A 23,759-nucleotide genomic window follows, 5' to 3' on the forward strand; every position below is an offset into this window, starting at 1 on the left:
TTCAGTAGAAGAACACAAACTCTGGAAGAAAAGCTATTTTGTTTTCATTTGTTTTGATTTGATAAGCTCCCTCCTCTCTTTTGAGTCCCCAGCTATGAGACATAGCTAGAAAATGTGTAGCTAGAGGTTTATGGGACAGTTCTGCACATTAAAACAGCAAAAGCACTATTCAGAAAGGCTTGGTCAGTGAATATTCAAATGACAGCAGCTGGCTTCACCACAACTCAGGTTCCTGACACAACTAAGAATTCAAGAGAATTGAGAAGAGGGTACTGAACCAAAAATCCTTACCCCAAACGAAACAAAAAACTCAAGGGTCTTCAAAAAAGGCAGTGTCCTGTTCAAATACAAAAGGGAGAGTATATTTAACACTCCTGGCTTTGTACTGTGCCTAGACTTGAGAAAGCCATAAGTAACCTGCTGTGACTTCACAGCTGATTCTGTGTAGGAGCTTGACTACAAACCTCTTGATCTTATAGTCCAGGCCAAGCCATCCTCTGGTCCTATGAATGTGGGGAAATTAAAAAATCCACCCACGTGTGGGAAGAGTTTACCCCGAACAGAAGCAACACAAGAGGAAGAAGCCACCCTGAGGAAACTTGGGTTAGCAGTGAGCAACAAAAAGTGTTAAGCTACGAATGTCTTGAAACATAAAATAATCTGTGAAAGGTCTAAAAAAAGTCTGCAAGCAGCCACACTGAGCAACTTCTTAGACATGGAAGAGTCTCTCTGTGGATGTCCTGTGCACAAAAGGAGACTAATGGAGAACAAAGAGCAGTTGGTGCCTTGGCTCATTCCAGGATCTGTTTTATCTGTAAAAGGGTGAGGGGAAAAGGGTGTGGATCTCCAACAAGATCATACTCCAAGTTATGTGGATAAGCTGAGCACACTTCCAGAAAGCAGCAACAGAAACCACCAAAATCTGGTTACTGACAGCAAACACACATCTTCTGACACTGCTGCTTGGTAAAAGGACTAAAGGGATGCAAATAACATTCCAAGAAGATACAGAGGAAGTTAAAGCTGTAAGAAAGCACATTTCCAGTCTAGTAAGGACATGAGCACAACCTTCAGCTTCCCTCCCACAGGATTTGAAAACAGGAGAGCTGCAGGACACAACCACAGGGTCATCCCAGAGCACCTGGCCCAGGATTGCACCCAGACCTGCAAAGACACTGCAGAAGTGAAAAAAAGCCTGGTAACAATTCTTCTGCATTGACTATGATCCTTTGCCCTGCTGATTCACGATCACCAACTGATGTTGGAGAGCTTAACTGAGAAGAACAGAATCCTTAGAACAGAATCCCTCCATCTAGATAGTAACAAGGGTTTGAAACCTGGTTTACAGGCAATTTAGCAATTTATGAGTATCCTTAAAATTAAGTTTCAGGTGGATGTTATCTACATTTCCCAATGCTGAAATCCTTTCTAATACTAAAGCAGGAAGCCACCAATTAATTTAGAATGGGAATTATAATACCAAAGTAACAAGATAATCTAGACCATAGCTTAGGAAGAGCTACTCAAATTGGAACAAGCATCCACTGCTCTTAATGAACTTCCTTTCTGGTCAAACTGATCTAATGCCTGTGCCACCCAGATTAACATTCTGTGGTGCTCTGGATGAGCTCCAAACTCCTCTTGTGGAGTATTCAAGGCGCTTCAAGTGAGTGCACAATGTGGAAAATTGCCAGAACTGTAAGTGACCCTACAGTCACTATCTGTGACCCTTCATAATTTCTGTTATCTACTTAATTAGCCCACAGGCAGCATGGAGCATGGAATTGTATTCTGCTGCTTTGGAGCTGTCTGTTGAATCTGTGTCACAGAAACTGCAGTCTGGCTGAGTTCTACATGCCACATCTCAAAGAGGCAAAAGGAAAAAAAAATGAAATAGGTGACCAATTTCCTTACTCTAACAGGCCTGTGATTCTCATATAGGACTTGAATTTGGCTTTTTAGTGTTTTTAATGTAATGCTCAGTTTATCTCAGTTTAGGTCTGGCTCTGAGTTGATCCTACCAAGCAAACCTTTACACCTTATTTGTTTGACTCTGCTCCACCTTTCTAGCCCAGTCTAATTATCAGTCTTAACAGCTTCTCCTTTCAGATGAATGGTTGAATTAACACTGGAGTTAAAAAGGGAAGGACAGCATGAGCAGAAGATGGAACAAAGGTGCACAATCGTGTTTCTTGCTACTGAAGAGAGACTTTAAAATCTCTGTTAAAAATATATATGTGACACAAGACAGAAAAAACTGCCTGTCTACAGCCTTCCCTGTGGCAAGCACCAATATTTCAAGCTGAAAAGAGACAGAAAGCTATGCTAGCCTTGACAGAAACTTGTGTTCAGTGCTCCACACCAAATGAAGAGCCTGTCAGAACGTCAGCTGTTCAGAGCTCCCAGCCTCCAGGACAGGCAGAGGACAAGCTGCACTCAGGTTTCATTTGGTGTCCAGTAACAGAAAGTCACAGCTAACAATACGACCACAGGACAGGAGTTCAATGCCAAGGGGTTTTGATTTTGCAATGTGGATCCAGTTTAGGCCGCTACTGACCTCAGCAGCCGTGGAATCAAGGATATAAACAAATAATTCTTCACTCAAGCAAAATCAGCCAGAATTGTGCAGCCCATCAGCAAAGGGGAACACCACATAAACCAAGAAAATTTGTCACTAGAACCACAAACTAAAACCATAAACAGGTCAACGACAGGAAGGACTATTTGAACGCACCAGACCCAACTACAACCAAAGCAAGCTGGATCTGAGAGAGTGTTTATGTATGGCCAAAAGCACAGAGAACAGGCCAAGGCAAGCAGCATCTTTGGGAAACCAATCTTTGGAAGCTCACAGAAGCCACAGAATAGCTGAGGTTGGAAAGGACCTCTGGAGATTGTTTAATCCAAGCCTCCTGCTCAAAGCAAGGTCAGGTAGGGCAGGTTCCTCAGGGTCATGTCCAGCTGAGTTTGACTGTCTGCAAGGATGGAGACTCCACAACTCTCTGGGGCAGCCTGCAGTATTCAATCACCCTCACAGTAAAAGGTTTAATGTGTTTCAGTTTCAGTGTTTCCCGTGTTTCAGTTCATGCCCATTTCCTCTTGTCCTTTCACTGGGCACCACTGAGAAGAGTCAGTGTATCTTTTTCCCCTACTAGGACTTGGCATTTCCCTTTGCTGAATTCCATGAGATTCCCATTTTTCTGCTCCTCCAAAAGCAGTGAAATACCTCTAAATGGTGGCAGAGCCACATGTGGATCAGCTCCTGCTCCCAGTTTTGCAACACCTGCAAACCTGCGGAGGGTCCAGTCTGCCCCATCACCCCAGTCACTGATGGAGATGTTAAACAGTTCTGGTTTCACAATTCACAGAGCAGCACTGATGAGCAGCCCTCAACTGCACTTCATGGTGCTGACCAGAACCCCTTGAGCCCAAAGTTCACCCATTTTTCAGTCCACCTCACTGCTCATTTATCTCGTCCGTGTCTTGTCAGTTTGTGTATGAAAACATTGTAAGAGACATCAGAAGTCAGGATAAACCACAACCACTGCTCTTTCCTCATCCACTGAGCCACAGCTCCTACATTCCAACTGTTAGATTTCAGATGTGCTTCTGGAAAGAAATTGGGATTAGAGAAATATGGGAAAACTGTGATTCTGTGTTGGATTCAGGGAGTTACAAATGAAGAAAAATAACCTGAGGCTTACAAGTCAGCAGACCTGCTTCATGCAGAAGAGAACTAACTCTCATTTTTGAGTAAAATAGTGAAGGCAAGTATATTCAGAATAGGGAAATCACATTTTTATCACAGAAGTGACTTTCAGAAAGCCTAAAGGAGTCAATGGCTTGAAAGAAAAAATTGTATATGTTAAAGACTTTCTAAGATTATCTTATAAGAGTTTTTTTCTCATATTAACTAGGTGGATCATGATTTACATAAAATTGGAAAAATTTACATCAATTACATCTTTTTGATAAATATTTTAAACACCTGACACTTTAAATTAATTTTCAGAGTCAATCTATGGAAAGGATTTGTTTCTGTTTGTCTCCAATACATTCATGTCAGCTGAGAATAGGAAACAAATGTGAAGAGCCCAATGTAAATTCACAGATAAAAGGGAAAAGGGTGTCAGAAGGAATTTTAAAAAATATTTTTAATCATTAGCATAAAGATATTTTTAATCATTATCATAAAGGAGAATCTCTCACAGGCAGAAAAATGTGAGAAGAAACTATAACGACCAGTTGAGATCAGAAATAAGGAAGAAGCTGCAAATGTGATGATTGTTTCAGAAACAAACAGCTACTACTTACCAAATTATCTGTTTCTGGATCTTCGCAGAAAAAAGGTTTTCCTTCTTTCTCCTGCTTCCTTACAAAGTTTTCAATATCTACATCAAAACTGGCAGAAGTTGTGCCTTCTGAGCCTTGTGTAGATTGTTCACATTTTTCAAATAATAGTGCTAACAAGGGAAATAGTGGGTGCCTAGAAAAAGAAAGTTTAAATACATGAAGAAGTATTTTACTAATGTGAAAATTAAGACATCTAGATCAGCAAAGCTCACAGTCAATGATGTGAGTGTGACAAGTTCTGGAAAAGGCTGCATATAACACCACTGGCTAGAGCAAAATAAGATAAAAGTTTATTTTCATTCTGATTTACCACACTCCAGAGGCAAATACAGCAGTAAAATATGTATACATTTAATTAAAGAGAACAATCACATGCAAAAAAGCTCTGACTGTTTAATTCACTGTAAATGAGTAGCACTGAGACAGATTAACACAGTGCATTAGAAATGAGATTCAGGATTTACAAAGAGGATGAATGCAGATTTAAATGAAGCCTGATAAAATTAATTTATTCTTCAATGTGGGCCATACTTATACATCACAAATTAACTTTCAATAATTGAGAAGAGTATTCAGTGCTCAGAGGCCTCCTGTGAAGGGAGGAGGAGAAGATTTGGTTAGCACAAGTCTGTAAATGAATGGATACATCTTTGTGTCTCAGGTTGAGGGGTTTTTTGTGTTTTGTTTGGCTTTTTCCTGTTTTGGTGGTTGGTTTTGGTTTTGTTTTTTTTTTTTTTTTTTGAACCTGAAAACCAGTAATAATTCTGTCTTTATAAAGTAGTCAAAGTGAAAGAACACTTAACCCCATGAAAACTGAGCAAACTGCTTAGCACAGCACTTTTCTCTGAAAAATCTCAAATTAGTGTGCTCATACATCAATATTTAATCCATTTTGAACTAATTACTGGGGAATAGATTATTATCCTGAAAGAAAAAGGAGTAAAGATTGACCTAATTACAATAAAAGTAAAAACCTCGTATTAAAGATAAAAACTGCAATATGACAAATGGTGACCACGGTTTAAAATCTAAGTTGGCTTTCTAAATTTAGCAGCCACCCTTAGAACACCCTTTAAAACTGCTGAAACTGAAAAATCCCACAAGCTCAGGAGGTTCTTCCTTGCCTGATGACTGACAGTGAAGCCTATTTGGTCTCATTCTTTCCCTACAAACTACGGAGACAGCCAGCCTGATTTTAAACTTGTTATTTATTTATTAAAAAGACCCCAAATCCTCTGCCCTATCCTTCACCCTTCAAAAGACAGAAGTCCATCACTACCTGTAAATGGCCTGCTTGTCTGCATCCATTGGAGTCTGAGATTCTACGGGGGCAGGACTCACCCCTTCGGCATCAGTTTCAGAGCAGCTGGGATCTTGTTCAGTTTTTAACTCTGTTACCACTTGCATCTGCAGGAAAAAAAAAAAAAAGAGTGAATCTGTAGGCCTGACGTAAAATAAGGGTGCTGTGTTCTAAGGAAAGAGCAGTGCAAAGGGCTCTTAAATTGCCAGAAGGTTGGTGTGACTTGGCAGTGACACAAGAAGTCCTAGCAGCAACAAAACCCCTCTTTTAATCCCTGACACTTTTTGATGGATAAAGGTCATTTCCAAGTTTTAGCATTTGGCTTTAAAATGGGAATGACAGATATCAGTAAATTATTGAAGCATTTTGTCTCTGAAGTGGCTGTTTTTGGAACAGCCAACAGTACATTGCTCCAAAAAGTTCATGGGAATGTCTGCATAAAAATCCTTTAGGATGAAATCAATGTAAAGAAAAGTTTATCCTCTTAAATTTTCTTTCTCATTTTTTACTGTGCATTGTATAAGGGTACTGAAGAAAATGATCTTCTAGGGTTTTTGTCCATTAAAATGCACATTTGCTTAAAAAGATCTGAAATATTCTGTGTCCCTTCAGTCCTTCAATTATAGGAGCATAACCTCCCATGACCTTCAACACTCCATTTCACATATTATAAGAACTGATTATTTTAGGGCTATCAAACTACAGGAGAACAGCAGTAACTCCTTCTACACAAATATTTAACACACATTTATACCATGGAAAAGCAGCACAGAGCCACAGCTTCACCTGAGCATCTCCTAAATTGCATTAGGAGGCTGGGCACGCCTTTGGGGTGCTTTGAAGGTGTTCTATGTGTTTTTTTCTATCATCTCCAGCTAAATATATTTTGGATTAAAAAGGTCTTCCAGGACCCTGAACTGTGAAAGTCACAATTTCCACCCCTCAGCCCAAACTCTTTGGTCTTCTCCCATTTGAGCATCTGCACAAAGACAAGGAACCACTGCAATCTTTTCTCTTACTTCTCTTTTATCTCAGGTAGAGGACAGACACTGTTCTAGGTATCTCCAGGCAGCCAGAACTGGCAGCTGCAGAGATGAAGGCCTCCAGAAACTATTAGAGAACCTGACTTTTACAGAATTTAATTTATTTCCACATAACAGCAGCAGAAAAAATTACAATATTCTTAACAGTCAGCAGAGAACCAAAAGGTTTGTGCCTTATTCCTACTGGGGCCAAGTCATTTCCTAGAAAAATCAGAAACTGAGAAAATTCAGCATCTCCCACCCAAGAGAGCAGCCTGCCTGCACAGAGCTCCCTCAGCAAGCAGAGATGATTTTCAAGCCAGAATGCTTGAAAAAAACAAAAAGAAAGGAAAAACAAAAGTAACTAATGGACTAATTTCTTAGCTAATGACAGGAAGGAGGAGCAAATTAAAAGGGGATTACTCAGACAAGTGATTATAAATGCTGGCCAGACATCTGCAGAGTTTGAAGGGAGAGAGTGTTCAGATAGGGTTCTATCTCCCTAGGAGGAGGAAACAGCTCAATTAAAACTGCAAGGTTTTTTTTCTGTGGGCCCTTTCCAAACTAGAAAAAGAGCAGGCACCCAAATTACCTGTCTAACTTGGACACTGAGAGCTTGAAATACAAACAAATCAGAAGAAAAAGCTTTCTCCCAATCTGTTATTTAGAAAAAAGCATATTTTACTTCCACTGCCACAGGATGGTATGTATTTGTTGGGGGAATAAAGTCAAGTATGTAAAGCAGGTGAGAGGAGAGAGAGAAATAGAATTGCAATAAAAGAAAGAAACAATAAAACTAAAAATCAAAAATCTGACTGCGTTCAGGTGAACATTTTATAGGAGATGTGGAAAGTTGGTGGGTTTTTTTCTGACTGTTCCCCATTGTTGCCATCTGCTGACAGAAGTACTTGTATTTATTGCTCAGGGCTGACACAGAGTAACAGAAAAATGAGTGTTCAGAGTAGAGGCCACATCACACCTTCCCTCCAGTTAACAGGATTTTAATTTAGCAATTTAAAGTGTAAAACTACACAGCCTGTTGTACGAGAGAGAAACATCATGACCAGCTATACGACTACATTTCATTATTCCAGCTTAAACAATGCCAAAGAAGGCACTAAGGACAAAGTCACTATTTTTTTTTCCCCTCTTCCTAAGTGTATTTAGTTCCTAGAGAAAGGAAAACACACCTACCTGTTGTCCATCTTGATAGTTGTCTATACTTAATGTCTGTGTTGCCATCATGGTTATTAAGACATTAATCGTGTCAAATCATCATAAGCTTGAACAAATATTCTTTAAAGAAAAAAAATAGTTAAAAAAGTGGCCCATTAGAATCCAGTTCTAAAGGGTGAAGAGAAAATAGAGGTAGAAATTCAGATTTATGCACACTTCTCAGAGAGTTTATTGACAACAACAGCCACGTGCAAATTCAAACAATAAAATAAATTCAGTTTGTAAATATAACAGGTTTTATCAGCAAAAAGTTCATTGTGTCTTTTTGTATTTTAAAGTAAAATTTTTAATAAGAGGCTGAGGTTTTTTGATACTCACAAGCCTCAAGTGAACTTTAGCATTAATTTCTGCACTACTTAACTGACATTCTCAGTAATACATGAAATCTAGAAACGGGCAGGTTTGTGTTTCTGTGTTTTGAAAAGGCTTCCAACCCACTGAGCACCACTGTAACTGAAATAATAATATTAAAAATGATGAACCACATGTAAAATGCTAAGGAACACCCTGTTCACTTTTGGGTGTGAATCCCAGATTCTAAAGCAGGGCCTGAAACCACTGTCAGAGACCAAGCCTCAAATCACTTCTGACATCAGAAATTTGCCATCCAAGTCATTGAAGGTTCAACAAAGAAGGGAACAATAGCTAATAATTTTTAAACAATTGGGCCCACGTGATTATAAAGTTTCCAAAGGGACCTAGGAATTCCTAAGTCTCGATTTTAGAGACATTTTCTATTTGGGAAAATATTAATTACAATAGGATTTAAACACAAGTAAAGGCATCATGTTAATCTCTCTAGGCATTAGCTGGAGTTCAACATTTTTAAATTAAGACATACAGTAACTAAAAAAAAAATAGCAAAGTACCACCACCAGATAGAGTGTACCCAACTAATTATTACTTCACATTTCATTTTCTTGTCAGATTTGTAGCCATTACAACTGAAATCATGTAACTCATTAAGCTATTACCAGTAACTATTAACACAGAAGTCAATTTTCCTTGACACATAGGAGTCCTAACGTTTAGCTACTATAAAAAAAAATCCATACTAAAAAAGAGGTCAGAGCTCACGTCTTGAAAAACATTACATCCAGGTAATAATTCCACGATTTCTGCTCTTTTTCACTTATGGCAGTATTGAAGAATGAAGTTTTAAAATTTTCACCAGTTTATGATCTAAAACAGAATCTTTTTTTTTGCAATGTGTTCAACCACGAGAAATTTTTCAAAGAAGTCCTTCCCTTATTGCATACTACTACTGCATATGACCATTTTTAAGAGCAATTTTTACATTTCTGGATATTTTCCCCTATAGATTATAACAGTGTCAAGTGAGTGTTTCATTTTGCAAACCCAGGACAAATTTCAAGGTTCCCTTCCTTGACAACAGTTGCAGAGGCACAGAGGCAAACCAAACTCCTCAGGAGAAACCTCAAGCCTTACTTTGCATCAGATTCACTCAGTATAATTCCTAAGTATGAGTGCAATTTTTAAAATCTCTTTTAAAAAATTTAAATTAAAAAGAACAATCAAATCCTGGTGAGTTTTAAAGACCGGAGAAGTTCACCAAGATGATGTAAGCATGGCTTCATCTACAAATGAGGTTATATCTGTTTTTACAGAACATCAGTATTTTTTCTTTGAAACTTCAAAAACATTACTGATTTCTCCATCAAAATTAAAAATACGAAGGGAACAACCTAAGAGCACCCACTGATAGAAGTACTTCAGATTTTAAAATTCTTTTTACAGTTGCAAATAATTTAGTGTTAAAAGTTAAATCAGCATTTGCCACAATAAGTGAGATACCCCTCAAAATACTTTAAGAAAACACATTCCAAAGCATCAGCCCTGTAAGCATTTGCCTGGTGTTTAAACATTTATTTTCTTTCATAAATGGCAGCTGACAGCCAGTGCAAGTGCCTGTCTGTATTGATAGAGTGAACAGGCACATAGAAAATGCTGCTTTTCTTCCTTCTCAAAAGACATACATTTAATTTATGAGTGTGACATCCAAAGCATGGACCAGACTATCCTCAAAATAAAAGCAGAACAGTCAAAATGATCGACAAAGAAAGAGCAAACACTATTTAATGATTATTTTAAAGCTAAGTCCCACAGAAAACACTGCTAAAGAAATTGTTTGACTGTGGAAGAAAGATGAAATTCTTAGGCAAAAATGTGAAAAAAAGTAAAACAGTTGTAGAAGAGGAAGAAAGTCTTAAGAATTCACAGGGACATAAGATCATATTTATGGCATGAAGAAAAACATGGAGATGTAGGCCACAAAGAAAATACATGTAAACTGGTAAAGACAGTAAGACATGGCAAGAATTTTTGGAGAACAAGACAAGCTGGACTAACCCCTCCTTCCAGATTTCCATAATGAAGAGATGTTCCACATCTGGAAGGCCCTCAGGCCACACAAAAGAAGAAAGGAGGTGCAAGCTTTGAGCTAGATCCATAGATTGTTTCATCTAGAAGGACTTTTGCCATATTTTTTCCCAGGGGAATGATTGGAAAGAATTCTACATGGGTATATCCTTTATTTCCCACAAGAGCTTCCCCTCTGACTTATAATTACAGTAGAAAAAGATTAAGCTATTAGGCAAGATAGGAACTGATGAGATTTAGAGAAGACAACCACTGCAAATCAAGAAGAACAAATTGAGCTAATCACACACTTAAATCGAGGCAATTAGCTGAGGAATTACTTGTGTTCACTAAAAAGAAACATTTCCTCATTACTCAGTAGAGGCAAGAAACAAACTATGCTAAACTTTAAGAAAAGTAACTGCGAAGGTATTTACAGATTTGGCTTTTATGAGCTCATTTGGGATGCGGCAGGCAGGGCTCGTTAGCAGGCCCGGCCTCAGCAGATGTTCAGCGATGGGGCTGCCATCGCTCCCAGATGTTTATCAGATCTTTATCACTGCCACAGCTAATTACTGCCACAGCTAATTACTGCCACAGCTCCTCCACACACGGATGCTTTCTGATCCTTTCACACCGAGTCAGGCCGGTTCAGGGCTCTCCCTGCTGAAGGTGGCTGTGATGGAAAGCAGCTGGCACTGGAACAGCCCCTGCTCTCGGCTGAGCTCCTCGTGTGGTAATTGCTGGCTCATGTGGGTCCATTCTTCTCAGGGTTATTGATTCCCTGAGATTCTCCTTGGGGTTGGTGTTCCCCAAGGTACTAAGAGTTCCCCCAAGGTTGCTGTTCCCTGGGAGTTTCCTCTGGGTTGCTGTTCCCAGAGGTAATAAGGTTTTCAGTCTTCTCTTTGCCCTAAGTGTTTCACACCAGAGGTAGAGACGACAAGCTGAGTCCGCCAGTGCACATTTCCAAGGTTGTTTATTCTTCATTATCTCAGTTCTTTCTCAGCTCTGCCAGGCCTCTCCAGCAGAGCAGGACACGCGGGGGACTGGGCGGATCAGAGAGCCCCGCACCTTATGTACAGTACCCCTGACCCAACCACTGTCCAAAATGTACTTTTTATTTACAAAACTGTACCAATGCCTATTACCTATGCTAACATGTCATTTCTACTCTAAACCAATCCTTGTGATCCAGCTCAGCAGAAAATGGGGGATGAGAACAAGAACAAGGAGCACAGGGGCCACTCCCCAATTCCTCCATCTCGCCTCTTCAACCCCATATACTGAGAATCCCAGATTCTACATTTACATTCTATGATAAACTAAATACTACTTATTTTGAATTCTCTCAGCTTGTGATTCTTCATACAATGCGGGCATTCACTCCCATGGACAGGGATCAGAGGCAGTGTCCTCCTGGGCTCTGTGTGAGGCTGGTTGACCCCTTGTACAGATCCCAGACCCCCCTGTCCGGTCTCCAAACCGTCCAGGATGGCCAGAGGGATGTTCTAGACTCCAACAATTCTCAGCTCACAGCACCACCATCTCCAACCTGAACACTCTGCCTCAGGGCACACAGTACTTGGGTATCTGAGGTGAACACAAGATTATATGATTTCTGGATATCTTAGCTTTCAAAATGCCAATTATTCTCGGCAAAAGAAGTGGAGAGTAGAGGGGAAACTGTGTGTTTGTGTTCTATTCAAAGACTTACAAATAACAAAAATAACCTGAGGGTGAGTCTGCTGGTCTGCTTCATACAGAACAGAACTAACTCTCATTCTATTTGAAAGCAAAGCGTGTGGAAAACCCAAGGAAAAACTTAAGGTCATGTAAGTTGTCCAACATGTAAGTTGATCAGCTGGAAGCTGATGCATGACCTGCAATCAGAAGCTCCACTTAGACCTGTGGTGAAAGGGAATTCATAAAAGATCATGGTCTACAAAGCAACTGGGAAAAAAAAAAGGAAGCCTTTTATAAAATGAGGTATGAAGGGAAAATGTAAAGCAGAAAGGAAGCTAAATGAAGAGGGGTAATCATAATTAGAACATGAAGACTGTGCAAGTGGAGTATGTAAGAGAAGAGATTAAATGTGAGCTGAAGCAGACACACAAAGTGATCACTTAACATTCATCACTCCACTCCTGGCTGGTTCCACTTACTGCTGTGTAATTAAGGGCACAGGGACCACCCAGTAACGTTAACAGAAGGTGCAAGTGAGCTGCTGGAGATCAGTGGTATCATTTTTAACATACACAAGCTACAACAGATGTTTGTAAGAGATATAAATAGTTATGCTTCAGGCTAAGACCTAACCACCAACCCTCTTAGGGTTGAGAAGGAACTGCCCAACAGACTTGTTAACAAGTAATCATTCCTTCTAATTTTCCCTCATACATGTTTCTTTGAAGTTCTTCAGAAAGAAGTGCATGACTGGCAGATTCAGCATGGCTCTTTGTTCATTCTTTTTTAACTGTAGTCCAGGCACTTGTGATGTAACATTAGATCCTTACATTCACATACCAAGTTAAAAAGAAACAAAAATCAATTCTCTTTGACACTTGAAAAGCAGCTAGAACCGGCTTCCTTTTCAACAGGATACAGGATGATATTTATTTCCAGGGCACGCTGTTTTCTAAAGAAGATAAAATATTGGCCATGAGAAAGCTGCTCACCCCTTTCCTTCAATGAGTTGAAGACATTCTCTTGTTCCAGCACAGAGATCCCACTGATGTACAGCGTGGAAGACAGAAACCTAAAAACCTAAAAACAGAGAAATGATCAGAAGAAAACACCAGAGAACACACATTCTAAGATTTAATCTCATTATTTTTTAAAATTGTTCTATTGTGTGGTTCCCTCATCAAGTTTTAATGAACAGACAGGATTTTTTTTGCATGTTTTGCAAATTTTTGCATTGTTAATAATCTCTGATCACACCCATCATCCCACGCTTGAACTTATCCCATTATTTGATCTTTCTCTCATCTTACTCCATTCATTCTCTACATTCACCTTTGTCTCTGCTGACACCTCTAACAGAAGGCTCCATTTGGATAATAACTCCCTCACTGTTCAACCTTCATATTTTACTCCTTGGCTCAGTGTCTGTCTGCCAAGACAAGACACATCCCAAAAATAAAACCGTGATGCAAATAGGAATGCAAATAGGTATAACTTACCACTGTTGTGAAAATTAAACATGAAATCAAGAAAGGCGAGACTTTTTTCCCCCATTTAAATCTCCTTCATAATCATTTGTAAACAATCCATGGTAAAATCAAAGCATGATGCTAGAAATGGGCCAGTGTTAGGATCCTGTGTTCTGTGAAGACAGGTTCTGCTACAGGATTATTTGGCAATTTTAAAAAGCTTTCCAAAACTTACCACTTAAAATTACTTAATTACATTTAATAGCATCCATTTGATACATTGAAGCTACTTTTAAAAAGCAGTGAGGATTGTGAAAGCAAAGTAGCAAAAACTGTGAAAACTGAAAACACAACTGCTGAAAAGCATTAAAAAACCACCTCAGGGGAAGTTCCAGACACTAAGGTTGCACAAAGGCCACCAGAAATTAAATGATGGCTAAAACACAACTGAGATATTGAATCTAATTATCTCTGTTTCTCACACAGACAAAGTTCACAATAAGAACCAGAGAGAAAATAACTCCAACATTTTTGAAAGCAAGATGAAATTGGTCTTTGGTCTTTAAATTTATTAAAATTTATGCATGTGTTGTTTTCCAAGAAGTGATGGTTTTCAGACAAGTTCACAGAAAAACAAAACGTGAAAGGCCACTCAATCTAGATGACATCTCTGGTTCAAGAAACCTGGTTCTAAACAGAGCAGGGAAGGTATTTGAGGAGTTTGCATGCAGTTAAAAGTTCAGCCATTGGTTAGAGACTGAACACTGAGCAAGAAGGAGTTTCAGTCCAAAGTGATACACCTGCTCTTGAAGGTTCAAGGAGCAGATGGCACTACCTTAGCAATGTTCAAAGTTCTTGCCACTTTCCTTAAACTGTCAAAGACCTGTGTCTTCAGAAAATGGGCTTCTCTCATTTTTGCAGCTTCTTAATTCTGTTCTGAGGACAGTGTAACCCTCTTCACATGCCATGCATTTTGGTACTCATTCTGACTTCAATTTACTGGGCTACTTTCAAATAAAAGACTTCTCACTATTCATAGCATCTTCAGAACGGAGGTCACTGACAGATAAATCAGGATAGATAAATAGATAAATTATCTATTCCTTGTCTCTGGTCAGACATAAGGAGGACGACTGCAAATCTGAAAATCCTGCTCTTCCATTCAGAAATAATTGCAGCCAAGAACTGATGGGGCCACTGCTGCCAGATCTGGTTGGTCAAATATTCAATATATGAAGAAGTAGCCCTTCCCTCCAAAGCCTTCAGCTGAAACTCTGGCAAACAGTAAACTTCTAGACAGCTTACAAGATATTGAGGGCAGGAACAAGGAGATGCTAAAGAAATGCAGGCCCAGATGAAAGATGCTGCAGAGGGAAGGATGTGCCTGAGAAGGAGCCAGAGAGTATTGCAGTGGTACTGCCCTCTTCAAAGGGACACTGGACAACATTTAATACTTCTGTCTACCCTAAAACATATCAGACAAGACACATCTGAGCTTGCAGATGATGATGTCTTCTTGCACATTTCAGTGGGGGCAAGAAGAGGGAGCAGGTACACCTGTTACAGGGTGTGGACACCACCAAGGCACTGTGGAGTCTAAACCTGGACTTGCTATTGCCAATTTTTGTTTTCCTTTTCTTCCTCTGGCAGACAAGCTTTAAAGTAATGCCATCATAATAAAAATACCTAGCTGTGAAACCAAAACAAAGGGCAACTTGCTTTGTCTCTCAGAAAGTGAATCACCACTTAGGTTTTAACTACAAAGTCAAATAGGAACTTGTTCATTCAAGCGTTGAAGAAGCCTCGTTTGAGTCATCCTCTCATTCTGCATTTCAGATTGCAGGAAGCAAAGACCTGAGTACACTCACATACACAAACATGAGCAGACATTAAGGCCCATGTATTTTTATAGATTAAAATGACGATAGTAATAATTGATTCAAATAATGAAGCAGTAAGCAGAGCACACATGCCAACATCCAGGATTCATTCTAGCGTTGCTGCAGTCCATCTCCATTGACCTGCCCACACAGTCATTCACAGAAATTAAGACAAACAAATCAATATGAAGTTGATGCAGACAAGTTTATTAAAACTGTGCTCAGTGAGAATGTTCTCCTCATTCAGTACAAGGCAGCTTCCATTTCCTCTGTCTCATGTACTTAAAAAGTACAGCCATTATTTAGAATATTACACTTTTAAGAAAGACAATGTTCCTGTTCAGGAACATAATACCAGCCTCAGGGAGTTCCATCACACAGATCCTCAGTTGCTCTACAACAGCTATGCTGTCAATTGCCCTGGGAGTCAAGCCCTAAAAAGCCACAAAACCAATTTCTGGCTGCAGTAAAACGAGATTTATTTTGTGTCACTTTGTTCCCTTTATTGTTTGGTGGTGCAATAGAGTTATTTATATGTTAATCTTGATGAATATGAGATTACATTAAAAAATGAATGCAAATTATACTTTAGGAAACTGAAAATTAAAAATAAATTAAAATCCACAACTAAAGTTGAATTTCTGTAGAAATAGTCTACACTCCAAGCTACCATCAACCTTTCTTTGCATGTAGGATTTTGATGCTGTGAGACTTTATTCAGCAAGACTTGTCCAACAGTGTATCTACTGCTTTGTTGTGCCATTAATCTTTCATAACATCCTCTTTTCATATCCCTCCATCTAGATCTTAACAATCCATACAAAGTATTCATACCACAGGCCACCTCCCAAGCACCACCACACATTGTCACACAGCATGACCAACAACAAACCAAGTCATTAAATGATCTGTGTTCCTTTAGCAACCCACTCTTTGTTTAAACTCTGCTTTTGGGACATTTAATTCTATAAATTCTGCTATTTGCAAGTACCAAATTTTTAAAAAATTATGAAAAATGTGCCACTTTATAAGCTAAAATTGCATATGCAGTTAACTGATAAAATGAATATTAAGGATTCATTAAGATCATAGGAATTCCTCCAGGCACAACAACAGAAATAAAACTGAGGGGATCTGGGTCTTGTGGAGAACTCCAGCTCCTAATTCTGCCCACATCCTTGGTGTGTGCACCAGCATATTCCTAGGGAAAGGGACATAATCATGGGTCACATTCCTGATTCCATGTCATCACCCATTTACCACAGTCCTTCCTTACAAGGATGAGAAAAATGAGGAATTCTACCCAATCCAGTCATAAAATGGTGTATGCCAGGTATCCTGCTCCCAGGTAGCTCTTGGAACTGTGGAAGGAAATCTTCAAGTTGCTCTCCTACCTTCTGCAAAATGGAATCCTCATTCTTCTGACTATGGAAAGATCCTCAAATTCAAGGCACTTCCTGCAGCATCTCATATCTCCTACTCAATTCACACTGTAATTTGACCCTGCTTTATTAGCCCTATAAAATAATAGTAAGGAATTTAGGGGACTAAACAGCAATTTTGGCAAGAGAAAAACAAAACTTGGGGGAAATGAAACCTCCCTCTTTAATTGTTCCAAGAGTCTAGAGGGATTAGGGTGTGAGGGAGCAAAAATATTTCCCATCACTCCCTCATCCACTGCCAATACTCACATAATAAATGAGTATTCCTTTTTTTCTGTATTCTTAATACTACAAACAGAAGGACTTTATGAGTCCAGCATGAGAATCCTCACACATAATCATTGTTACATGGACAGAGAAGGATTTCTTGCCCTCAGTTTTCACCCATTGTGGTTTCATTACACGTTGGACCCGAAAATCAGGAAGATGGTGTCACATCTCCCTTGGTGCTCTCATGGCAAGAGGGTGGCACTGGAAAGACATTCCTTAAACACTCCTTACATCCCAGAGGATGAGTATCAGCACTTCCACAGCTGGAACTGATCCTGTACAGCTCCTGCTTACTGATATTTAATTACTTTTTCAAACCCAATTTCATAAAAAAAAATTTAAAAAATCAATAAACAGAAAAAAACCCCCCAAAAAATCCCAGTGAGAACTCCACCACCCTCCCCATTTCCCTGGCATTCCCCACATGGATAAACAGGGTTGCTTATGTCCTAGACACAAATCCATCCCTCTGCCACTGAAGCCTTTGGAACATCCACACAAGCACATCCCAAATTTCTTACTTTTGGAGACACTCGTGGAACCATCTCCTTCCAGGCAAATTAAACCAAAACAACAGGAAATCCTGTTTTAATCATGATTTGCATCAGCACCCAATAAACTATGACTGAAATGAATCTTGCTTTGTTTTTATACTTTGTGGTTTCATAAAGAAGACACAGAATAACCACCAGTCTCTCTGCCTTTATTGCTATTGAATACTTTACAATGTGAGCAGTTTGTGTAAGCATATGTTATGTTTTCCAACATTTTTATTATAAAACCATAAAAGTTTCCAATTATTCTATGAAGGCATGAATTCCTGAATGCTACTGAAGTACAGTTGAAGGGTGAATATGAGTTTTATTTAAATAATAAATACATTTAAAATGGACTTTGGATGTTGAATGGGTAAGAAAATGCCCTCTACATATTTTTGACATTTAAACAATTCATCAAGATCAAGATGTTCCCCTATCAATTACTTCATTTTTATATCTTTTATGATTTCTGGAATAACAACTCCATTAATGAATCAAGCTTTAAATTGGACTAGCCAAAAAACCTTAAACTGACACAAAATCCTGGTCCTGCAACCCTCTGAGAAATCCAATTCTAATCCATCACTAACTTTTCCAGAATTTTCCAGTTTGACTCTAACATTTGGTCAAACCTGAGCAATTAACTTTGTTTTGCTACTAAGTTTAGGTCTTAAAATGAACTCTATTTTCTCTTTAAAATGAAGATTGAATAAAAACTCTTCCTTTCCTGCTCCACTCTTGTTTCCCATCTCTCCCATATGCTTCATGTGAATGCTTATGCTCCTTTCCCCTCTGCAGCACTAAAATCCACAACTCAAGTGCTGACATGGTCTTAAATAAGAATTCCGCTTTTCTTATAAATTAACATATTTACTTTCTCTTAGAGTCATTCTGAAGATGCTGAGTCATTTTAAAGTTGGCAGAATAACCCTGCTCAAACATATTCATCGTGGCAAATTTCAGTATGACTAAGAATTAAGCTACTGAAATCAACACCTCAAAATAATAATAAAAAAAGATAACCAGGAAATCTTCCTTTTGGTATTGCTACTGTCATAGCCTAGGCCACATAAAAATGGGCTAGAAAACATAAATTAAGGGATTGCAGACTGACCCAGAAGTTCTTTAGTTACAAAAACATACAGCACACACGTTTTCATTCCCCTGTTCTCTAGGCATGCTAAACACGGGTAAAGATCCAATTTCTGTTCTCTAATTGCCTCTGTTTCCTTGGAATATAAAAGGCTTGGACTTTATTTTTCAGCAAGTATGATAATATCCTTTTCCCTTCACTTTGTTTGCTGCGCAACTCATAAAAAGCCAAGCAGGATGTGAAGTATAGCCACACTTCCTAGCTTCTTCTCCCCTCAAGAAAAAACACAGGCAATTCCAAAACCTCACCAATAAAATAAAAAAAATGGAATTTGGAGGTTTAAAAGAAATGGATCCCTCTTTCAGTATACTAGAAGCAAGCTGCCATATTCTACTTTTTTGCCTGAATTTCCCATCAGCTGCAGAAGAGAGAGCTGCACATTCCTGGGCACAGCAGGACAAGAGGACAGTCTGTGATCATCACACTCAGCTCCCATTTTCACAATTCACCTTTTGACTCCCTGTGTACTTAAACAGCCCTCAGGTTTAATAGCAAATACCTCTTTAGTACACCTAGGCATTAAAAAATGAGAACACCGTGGTCTGGAGCAGCAGCCACATCAAACCCCAAACAATGTGTTCCTGCAAAGGATGAGAACCAACCATGCGAGAAGATCTAAGTTTTATTTCCCTTTCTAGCACCAACTTTTGCTTCTCAATGCCATTCATGATGTGGTATCCCCTCACTATTGGCAGGGGAAACAAATTACTGCCCCTCACCAACTTCATAAAAACATGCCACAGCTCCATAACAAGAAAATTGGCATTTCAGATCAAATTTATTTTCAACCCACCCCCAGTTCTACCTGATGAATCCCGTGTTCCACACTGCTGGCAGTGAAGAACCTGCTACAAGTGTGACTATTTCAGTGTTCAGTTCCCTTGGGGAGATCTAAAATGGTCTGAGTAAAAGATTTTGGCAACATCTGGCATCAAGTAAGCAAATGAAAGGACTCCATCAGCAGCTTTTTCTCCTTGGTCTTGGAATCCTCTTGCTTAGAAGAGCAGTAAGTTGTTTTACATTTTGTACAGCACTGAGCTGTGGCAAAATAAACCCCTCTGAGACATCTCATTTTTAAACCTACAGACTCTTTGAACAAGTGAGAAGTGAACTAACCAGCTGCTGCTGCTGCAAGAGAAGTAACATTTGCAACATTTTTTAATTTCACACAAAAAAATTGCATTTGGACTTACTTAGACCAAAATAAAAATATTAATCTGCTTTACTGTAAGCTTTCACATATGTGCCAGTTTTGCAGAGGCAACATTTGGCTCCCAGACCACGACATAATATTCTGAAATACAATTTGGACTGCTTGATTCAGGACATTAACATGGCCATTAGAACAGGCAGTTCCACTGCCACAGTGGTGGTTCTGTGATCATTCACCCTCGGCCACTAATACAAGGCTTAATTTCACCAAAGATTTAGTCTTTCCCAGGAAATTGAATTGCTCCTGAACACTCCCAAACTTGCCGTGGTAGCAATCAGAATCATTAGGGCTTTATTGGAGCATTGCATTTACAGCACAGAAAAATACAGCTGGAAAGCAAAATTTTGAAGAAATTACAGCTTCCAGAAGACTATAAGACTAAAGCATTTAAAATAAACTAAATTTATATTTCATTCATTCTAAACTCCTTTCAGTCCTATTATGGAAGACTTCAAGGACTTTGTTTTAAAACATTATTTTTATTTAACCCAAATATCACAAATTGTATTAAGAGTACAAACCAAGGCTGTAAGTACTTAATTCCAGCCTGACTTTTTACATGCCAAAGTGAAATTTCCAAATACAAAATAAAATCCCCACCAACCCTAAAAACAACGTGCTCAAAATGTGAATAATTCTTGGGTTTTCTATCAGCACACGGGAGATGGTAACAAAAATTTCAGCCCAGCAAAACACATAAACACAGATTTAAAAAAAAAAATGCATGGCCCAAACTCACTGGGGAGATCAATGAGAAATGACCTGAGCCTCCAAAATCTCAGTGCAGCACAACAGCCCCTACTTTAGCCTGTGACTTCCCATTTTTACAGTGACTGAAGCACACTGAGCTCTGTCTTTCACTGAACTGGAGATTATGTAAAGAAAACACAATAAAACCTACACTGAAATTTTCCTGTAGATACTTTAACTATGAGATGACAAGAAAATATGTCAAGTAGTCAAGAGTAAAAATATACTGTACAGTTCATAAAATAAACAGAAGATAGAACATATACGAGAAAAATAATTAGAATTATTTTGAATAGATTATGTGAAATGTTTAGGGGATTTTTTTCGTCAGAAATTTGAATGTAATGATTCTATAAGTGATTACACAGACTCAGAAAAGGATAAATCTGCAATTTTACTCGAGAGAAAATGCACTCAAAATGCATTTGCTGCTGCTTGATACTGTAGCAATGAGAGAGTCTGGAAATACATGTAAGGATGGATTTCTGATAAAATCACAACAACTTGTTTCCTGCTTCAGTGTAATCCATAAAATTCACACATGCAGCTAACAGGGACTGACCAGGACTCCATCCAGCTGCAGAAGCCATCTCACTTCAACCACATGTCCAAATACAGCTGAAGGGATAGAACCCCATAGCACAGGCAGCCCAAAAATACCCCATAGAGGACAGGGAACAAGCTGTGAGTGCATTCACAGTATGAAGAACAGTCAGATGTGTAGATATCCTAAGCCATAGCTGTTACAATTCTCCTCATCAACCTACAGTGGTGAAATTTTGTGCAAGAACAGGCTCGAAAATAGAATTAGGAACTAACAAAATGTGCACTTTTTTGTAAAAACTAAGGAAGGATTTAGTTAAAAAAAATTAAATGAGATATTTAGCATACTTTGAGAGTGACCTACACCCTCTTGCTATTCTCCACAGGATCTTGGCCCAAGTGTTTTCCAACATCCAGAACATAATGCCCATGTTCCCTGTTCCTGGGATCTCTTTAATGGAATGCACACAACCTATTCCAAAGAGGGGCAAGGACAAAAAACATGAATCTTGCCTGGTGGGCAGCTCTCAAGTGCATGTGTAAAAAAAAAAAAAAATTTAAAATCAGCAATTTATTCAGTTTCACACAAGATACAGTATTTTGTATTAGGAATAAATTATTTCCTGTGAGAATGGTGAGGTACTGGAATAAAGTGCCCAGAGAAGCCGTAGCTGCCCCATCCCTGGCAGTGTCCAAGGCCAGGCTGGATGGAGCTCTGAGCAACCCGGGACAGGGGAAGGTGTCCCTGCCCATCGGGGGTTTTGGAACAAGATCGTCTTTAAAGTCCATTCCAACCCAAACTGTTCTGTACTTCTCCCTCCCTAAACCACATCAGTCATTTACTCCTACAAAACTGCAAAAAGGAACTAAAAACTTCAGCAGCAGATTAAAAAAATAAACGAATACTGCGACCTGTCTCTAAAATTACACTACATATCAGCATTTAAGACTAAAAAAAAATTTAATAAATTATATTTTTAAAAGTATCAATAAGCTATACTGAGAATTATCACACGAACGTGTTAACTACTTATGTTGTTATATTGTTAATAGGCGAACTCCGGCGTGGTGGGAGCCAAGGAAAGCCATGGACTGCTCCATGAGACATGCGGCTCACCGGGGCAACACTCGGGGCTAAAACCAGCGCTTGATTTATTGCTGTTTACACACATCCCCAGCAGGGCCTCTGGGCAGTGTCAAGTCTCAGCTCCTAATTGCGGCCGCCTAAACACCCGGCCACCCTGGGCCTGGCTGTGGGGAAGGTGTCTGCTCCCAACCCGGCCGGGGTCACACCGAAAAGAAGGCAAGAACGAGAGAGAAACCCAAGCCGGCTCTGCGCGCACCGCCCCGCCTGGGCTCCGCTTTCTGTGAACGCGGGAGGAGCATCCCCCACAGCGGGGCAGCGGCCGGGGAACACCCCTTGTCCCCTCCTGCCGTCCCCCCGGGGCAGGGCAGGTGTGCAGGGGGATCCCCGGAGGGACAGGAGGAGAGCGGGGTGCAGCAGCCGCGGCGGTCCGAGCCCGCGGCGCGGCCCCGGGGCGGCGGCGGTGCCGGAGCCTGCGGAGCGCCCCCCGTTTCCCCCCCGCCGCCGAGGAGCGGCCAGCACGGCGCTGCCCCTTTAAGCATCGCGTCGCCTCCTCTGCCTCCCTCCCTCCCTCCTTCCCCCCCCATCCCATCGCCCCCGTCTCCTTCCTCCTCTTCCTCCTCCTCCTCCTCTTCCTCCTCCTCCGCGCGGACCCGCGCGCGCTCCCGCGTCCCCTCCCCGCGCGCGCCCCCGCCGGGACACAACGGGCGCACGGCGGCCGTTCCAGAACCTTCCTCGCTTCGCTCCCTCCCTCCCCCCCCACCCCTCCCCGCTTTTCCCCTCCTTCCCCCTCCCCGCGCCCGCCACCGCCCCTTAAACCCCCCGGTCCGTGCGAGCGGCGGCGGAGCGCGGGTGCCCCTTTCTCCGCTGGCCGCCGCCGCCCCGCTCGCCCCTTCCCCAGCCGCTCTCCCGCTTCCCCGGTGCGGCCGTGCCCGGGCGGCGGGCGCGCCGTGATGGACGGCGGGGCTGGAGCGGGGTTTGAGTGACAGCGCTTACCTCGGGTGCCAATCTTCGTCACACTGACAAGCGGCTGCAGCAATCGGGACCCGCACCGCCGCCGCGCGCGTCACCGCGCGCCGCCGCGCCCGGCCAATCGCCGCCCGCGCCGCCCCCGACGCCACGGCGCGCCTCATCAATATTCATCGTCCGGGGGCGGGGCTTGAGCGCACCGCCCCTCCGCATTGGGGCCGCCCGTCTGGCCCTCATGAATATGGATAAGAGGGCGGGGAAAGCCGGGAGGGCGAGGCCACGCCCCTCGCGTGTGTGAGGCGGGAGCGGGGGGGGTGAAACCACTGCTGGGGGTGGGGGGAGGAGGGATGTACCAAGTGGCTCCGCCATGAGGGGAGACGCGGCTGCCGCTATGGCGGGTGCGTGCCGCGTTCCTTGGGGCAGCGTTTGATGCTTGCCCTGGGGTCGCCTCAGCGCGTTGCTGCCCGGGCTTGG

The 23,759-nt window shown here is 40.9% G+C and overlaps 1 protein-coding gene across 3 annotated transcripts in view; it reads right to left on the reverse strand.

Moving 5' to 3' along the window:
• The window catches only part of PKNOX1 (PBX/knotted 1 homeobox 1), a 36,454-nt gene extending 12,995 nt beyond the window's left edge, over window positions 1–23,459 (reverse strand). The window contains exons 1-6 of one of the 3 annotated variants that reach the window (XM_063393117.1): window positions 23,313–23,327; window positions 13,473–13,615; window positions 12,966–13,053; window positions 7,870–7,971; window positions 5,633–5,760; window positions 4,315–4,486 (exon numbers count right to left, since the gene is read on the reverse strand). In XM_063393117.1, coding sequence (XP_063249187.1) covers window positions 4,315–4,486; window positions 5,633–5,760; window positions 7,870–7,920 — 351 coding nt within the window. In that variant the 5' untranslated portion in view covers window positions 7,921–7,971; window positions 12,966–13,053; window positions 13,473–13,615; window positions 23,313–23,327. Of the gene's footprint in view, window positions 1–4,314; window positions 4,487–5,632; window positions 5,761–7,869; window positions 7,972–12,965; window positions 13,054–13,472; window positions 13,616–23,312 lie in introns of all 3 variants that reach the window. The other 2 variants (XM_063393119.1, XM_063393116.1) reach the window with 2 other exon arrangements.
• Between the last annotated feature and the right edge of the window lie 300 nt (window positions 23,460–23,759).

Source organism: Prinia subflava, chromosome 3, assembly GCF_021018805.1.
Source record: "Prinia subflava isolate CZ2003 ecotype Zambia chromosome 3, Cam_Psub_1.2, whole genome shotgun sequence".
NCBI lineage: Eukaryota > Metazoa > Chordata > Aves > Passeriformes > Cisticolidae > Prinia > Prinia subflava.